Source organism: Cornus florida, unplaced genomic scaffold, assembly GCF_030987335.1.
Source record: "Cornus florida cultivar Cherokee Brave unplaced genomic scaffold, ASM3098733v1 CherokeeBrave_3.0.0_Hap2_Chr11, whole genome shotgun sequence".
Taxonomy (NCBI): Eukaryota; Viridiplantae; Streptophyta; class Magnoliopsida; order Cornales; family Cornaceae; genus Cornus; species Cornus florida.
In genome coordinates, this window is record NW_026775581.1 from 116,162,521 (window position 1) to 116,168,779 (window position 6,259).

Below are 6,259 nucleotides of genomic sequence, written 5' to 3' on the forward strand. Positions count from 1 at the left end.
GAACTCTCCACTTAGTTGTATTTGGTATAAATAGTCAATTAAAAATAATTTTGTTAAACAATTCACTGCAAGTGTTGATGTGAATATCACTTACTCATAAAATATATTGAAAAAGGCCGAAAAATAATAATAATAAAATAATTATGATAACACTCACTATATATTTTTATAGTGGATGGGAGAAAATCTTTTGCATTGCTTTTTCTTTCATAAAAAAATAATTTTTATATCTTGTAATTTTTAATTAATTATTTGTATCATAAATAAAAATGTAAATGTAGAATTATCCACTTTCTTATATTTTTTATAAATAATTAATTAAAAATATTTCATTAAGCAATTCACTGCGATGATGAAAATATCACGACTCTCCTTTTAACTCTTTAATGCATGATGATCCGATGATTTGCAACGCGTTGCTTAAATATGATAATGTTAACTCAATTGGTGTGGTGTGTATAAATTGTATGTAATAATTTCTCATATAGTTAACCTACAGGTGTGGTTTCCGATGCCCTACACGTTTCAAACATCCATCCGTTCATTTTTCTATTAAGACCATAATTGGGGATATTTATTACTCTATGTGCTTGCCGCTGCTTTCTGCTTTTGCAATTCTCCCAAAACCATGTTCTCCAATCACTACACAACATCACACAACTCCCACTCCCCAATCCTCATCCTCTCTTTTTATCTCTCTCCCACCACCACCAACCACCACCAGGCACCACCCAACTCTCCGGCCGGTCTCAATTTCCTCATAAGTCATAACCATCATCATTAATGATAAACCCCTTTTTAACAAACCCAATTCAAAACATGAACAACCCATCTTTTCTCTAACCATTTTCCACTTTCTATCCACAGCCCCACCCACTCTTTCTCAAATTCTTCAATCCCAAAAAAAAAATGGATATCCAAACAGTAGATGAAAAACACCAACACATAGACGGAACCACCATCCGAAACATGGTGTTTGGGAAGTACGAAATGGGTAGACTATTAGGGCAAGGCACCTTCGCCAAGGTCTACTACGCCAAGAACATCATCACCGGCGAGAGCGTCGCAATCAAAGTCATCAACAAAGACATGGTGATGAAAGAAGGCATGATGGACCAAATCAAGCGCGAGATCGCCGTCATGCGCTTGGTCCGACACCCCAACATCGTCGAAATGAAGGAGGTCATGGCCACCAAGCACAAGATCTTTTTCGTCATGGAGTACATCAAAGGCGGCGAACTCTTCGCCAAAGTCCTCAAAGGCAAACTCAGAGAAGACTCTGCTCGGAAATACTTCCAGCAACTCATCAGCGCCGTCGATTTCTGCCACAGCCGCGGCGTCTACCACCGCGACCTCAAGCCGGAGAACTTACTCCTCGACGACAACGAGAACCTCAAGGTCTCCGATTTCGGCCTCTCCGCCTTGCCGGAGCAGTGTAGGCATGATGGGTTGCTTCACACCCAGTGTGGGACTCCGGCGTATGTTGCGCCGGAGGTTCTGAGGAAGAAAGGGTACGACGGTGCCAAGGCGGATTTATGGTCTTGTGGGGTGGTTCTGTATGTTCTGCTCGCAGGGTTTCTTCCATTTCAGGAGGAGAATGTGATGAAGATGTATCGGAAGGTGTTCAAAGCTGAATTCGTATTTCCACCATGGTTTTCGAGTGATGCGAAGAGGTTGATTTCGAAGCTCTTGGTGGCTGATCCTGAGAAGAGGATTTCAATTTCGGGAATTACACGAGTCCCTTGGTTTCAAAAGGGTTTCACGAGACCCATCGCTTTTCCGATTCATGAACCAGTTTCAGACAACTTCAGTGTGATTGGAGAACACAACAGAGCAGAGATTGAGATGGTGAGATCGAAATCGTCACCGCCTTTTTACAATGCGTTTGAGTTCATATCGTCGATGTCATCCGGGTTCGATCTGTCCAGCCTCTTCGAGAGTCAGAGGAAATCCGGGTCGATGTTCACGTCAAAATGCTCGGCGTCGGCGATCATGACGAAGCTGGAGGCGGTGGCGAAGAAGCTGAAATTTAAGGTGATTAGCGTGAAGGAGTTCAAGGTAAAGATGCAGGGGACTAGTGAGGGTCGGAAGGGGAAGTTGTCGGTGGCGGCGGAGGTGTTCGAGGTGGCGCCGGAGGTTGCGGTGGTAGAATTCTCCAAGTCCTCCGGCGACACGCTCGAGTACAAAAAGTTTTGCGAGGAGGATGTTAGACCCGCGTTAAACGACATCGTTTGGAGTTGGCAAGGTGAAGATAACAGTCAACACTGCTAAGCTCCGGGTCAGTGGGTCAATTAGGACAAAACCCAAATCTAAAACCCTAATCGAAAGAGTATTAACCTAATTTTGTACGAATATATATGGTAATGTTATTTGTTTGTTTGTTTTTTTGTTTTTGTTTTTGTTTTTCTGTTTCGGGTTTTGTTTTTCCGAAGTAATTTGACTTTGTTGTATAGGGTTTTGAATTTTTAAATGTATATTTGGATTTTCCCAATATATAGTAGTATAGTAATATAATTTGAAAGGTAATGGTGGTTTTATTTATATATACCATTTGCCTTTTTTGGTGGTAACACTTTCTTATCTAACTTGTGTGGTGAGGACTGTTGTCCCACTTAACGTGTCCCAAAGGCTATAGGGGACGTCTCAAATTGTCAACATCAACTGGGTAATCCATTGTTTAAGTTACTCCCAAGGTGGCACTCCATGAACCAAAGAGGCCCCACCTTGGTATTGCCCCTCACACTTCATGAACCAAAGAGGCCCCACCTTGGTATTTAATTTTTGAAAAGTAAATATGCTGGTAGCTGATGGCGACATAGATCTGCATTATTTGTCTGTATTAAATGTTACATATTCAACCGTCGACATAAAACATAAAACGATGAAATCCCCCCTTCATCAAATTCATACTTTAATATTTGTGTATTATATATATTTGCACTCCAACATTCCAAAGTTTTATTCCTACCAGTCGTTGTTTAGTGAGTGATTGAGAGAAGTGTACGTTCCTCGGTTAAAAGACTAGTAACTTTGTATTTTACCTACTCTTTTATTTTATTTTATTTTTTACATATTTTAAATTAGTTGTTCTTTTTAAAAGGGCAAAGTAAATAAATTTTATATTTTTATCATTGTTCTTCATTTTTTAAAAAAAATTTAAACTTTATAATTATATATATTTAAATTAAAAAAAATAAATTAATAATTTATAAAAAAAATAATGTATTAAACACATGTCTCCTTAAAAATTCACATGTTTTTAAAATATTATTAAAGTGGGACGTATATTACTTCTACTATTCAGTTATGAATACATTGTTATATTTGAGCTAATAATAACTGGCCGACATGTGTAGGAGTGTAAATTTTAATTTGTTGGTAAAAGTTATAGTATTTTTATAATGGGGATAATTTCACTGACACCCTCAGTAGTTTGGCTAAATATCAGTTTAAAATATCTTTCGAAAATAACTATCACTCACATTGTAATCGTTTGCTCCGTTTTTCACTCACACCCCAAAAGTTAGTTTACAGGTGTGTCAGATCACTTTTTACATGTAAAAAGACATTCTTACCCTTTGACTTTAATTTGACCATTGATTTTGGTCCATCCTCATTTTTTTTATTTATTTTTTTCCAAAATATCATTGTTAAAAGACAATATGGCCCTTTAAAAATTTGTAAATTTACAAATTATACTATATATACAAACAGACATATATATACCCCTATATACACACACTGAGACATATATATATACTCCATACATACACAGAGACACACACACACACACATATATATATATATATACACACTCCATATATATGTAACAATCGCATAAAAGACGGCGGCCGAGACGTCCGGTTAGGCACAGAGACTATGGCGGCGAAGGGAGATCGGTTGGGCACTGCAGCGATGGCTGAACCAGAGAGTGCGGGAGGGTCGCCGAACGGTGGTGGTTTCGGGGGAAGGAAGACGCCGAACCAGAGGTTGCTGCGCTGTCAACTGTGGGTCGCTGTCATGCGTCACGGGTAACAGTCTTCTTACCGGCGGTTTGCGTGGTGGTCGTGTGTGGATTGTCGGTGTGGGACGGCGGGTCGTGTTCACCATCTTGTGCCGACTATGGTTGTGAGTTGCAATCATAGGTAGGTTGGGTTGCTTGGGGTTGCCGATTGGGTTGTTTGGGGTTGCCGAATTTGGTTGCTTGGGTCAGTCTCTCCTTCATCGTCGTCGGAATCTTCATCAGTCGTAGTCGTTATTCTTCAGTGGATGCTTCAGTTTCCAATGACATTGGTTTGTAAGGTGACTCGACAAAGGCTTTTCTACCAGTTCCTGTGCTCTCAAACACACCCAATTCAAACCCTGATTTCAATTAGTGAAAAAAAAAAAAAAATTAGGTTCAATCAAACACATTGAATCTTTGTTAACAGTAACCCTGAAGCTTCAACTTCCAGAATTAGTTTCAATCAAACACATTGAAGCTTCATCTTCCAGTATTTGTAGAAGCTTCGTTAATAGGAACCCTTGATTTTCTCTAAACGGCGGCCGTTTCGTTTCTCAGATAAAGTATCACTCAAAGGCCTAATTCGAAGTCCAAACTAGTCCAATTCATTCAATTTCGCTTAGGCATTTTTTTTTCATTCGATTCATTCAATTCCAAGCGCCATCCAATCCTAATACCAAATTGGTGTGGACAATTCTGGAAAATTTAAAATGTTAGATTCGTTGATTGTGTATGGGCATGGGAAGGGTTTACAGAGAAACCTCCAAGCCCTTGTCATCTTCATCGCCTCCGGCACCAAAGATGATGAAGTTACGAATTTTATTTGTGCTATAATTGTCGGGGGTATAATTGTCTTTTAACTAATATAATATTTTGAATTAAATGTTATTTAAAAAAAAGGGCAAATTTGTCTTTTCCCATGCTTTTAACGGAGACTATGACAGAAAAGTAAAAGTGGACCTAACTGATAATTATTTTCGAAAGATATTTGAGACTGATATTTGGTCAAATTACTGGAAATATCAGTAAAATTATCCCATAATATAATATTGTGTTTTACTGTATCAGACAATTCATAAATGTCATAAATGAAATTGTGCACGCATTTAAAAGAAATTAATGAGTCCGAATCTTTTGTACCGATATTATACCGCATCACATCAGATCGTCCACAAATATCATACTTGTGCATGCCGAATGTGATCACACGTGTCTGATGCTTGTAGGCCATTTAATAAGGTACAGCACCTGCACCGGATTCCACTCCCCATGAAACTACCGTATTGTCTTTTTTCGCAAACATGTCAAATGATCCAACAACCTTTTTTTGTTTTTTTCAACAATTAAAGCAAACCCGAACACAATACCAGAGACAACGTCCAGTCCAATGAAATATAGTACCTATGTGGTCTGTCAGCACACAACCATTCCCAACTACCAGTCTATCCAAATAATGGACTCCCATAATTAATGATGGTACCCTTACTATGAGGATATATAGAGAGCAGTGTTTTGCCTGTCCCAATTTTTTGTTTAATGGGGACATATCTTGTTCCCTCATTGTTGAATTTTATGGACTAATTTGGGGTTTCAAAGGTCTGGTCCCTACAAAATAAGATTAAGATTATTATCTCATGAAAAAGTCTAAAATGTGCATGCCGACTTTTAAAAAATTATTGAATAATGATGTTACCCTTACGGAGACGATATAGAGAGAGCAATGTTTTGCCTGTCCCAATTTTTCATTCAATTATTTTTAGTGGGACATGTCTTGCTCCGTCATTGTTTAATTTTATGGACTAATTTAGAATTCTAACGGTCTGGTCTCTACATTTTAAGATTAAGATTGCCTTAGAGTTTGTCATTTGTATCACTGCGTTTACCATGTATAACAAAATTGTCGGATCAGAAGTCTGTCATTTATGTCACGACGGTCACCACACATGTAAGAAAATTTTTGAATCTAGATTAGTCATTTGTATCAAGCTATTGTCTCATTAATGACTCAAAAGTCCTCGTTTTCGTCTTGGTGCTATCTTTTTATCGATGCGCGTGTTGATCGGATGATTGACGATATTTTGATTGGTAAACTACTTGCAACTTTTTGCAATAGTAAATGTCATGGATAATTGATTTTACACAAATATCTTAAGAAAAATTAGTGAGTGGTGGTGATCAAAGATATTGCCAGATGTGAGATTAGTGAGAATCTTCTCTGGGATTGCCATTGTATCTTCATATTCGGATATGATATTA

General features: G+C 38.1%; 1 protein-coding gene across 1 annotated transcript; it reads left to right on the forward strand.

Annotated features, from left to right (window-relative positions):
* The first annotated feature begins 590 nt into the window (after positions 1–590).
* Positions 591–2,570, forward strand: LOC132283383 (CBL-interacting serine/threonine-protein kinase 5-like). Its single transcript, XM_059785321.1, has one exon. The coding sequence runs from the start codon at positions 910–912 to the stop codon at positions 2,269–2,271; it is 1,362 nt and encodes a 453-aa protein (XP_059641304.1). The 5' UTR covers positions 591–909; the 3' UTR covers positions 2,272–2,570.
* Positions 2,571–6,259: the final 3,689 nt, after the last annotated feature.

What these genes read in the sequence shown, in the direction of transcription:
- LOC132283383 (XM_059785321.1), top strand. Translation starts at nt 910, where the DNA reads ATGGATATCCAAACAGTAGATGAAAAACACCAACACATAGACGGAACC.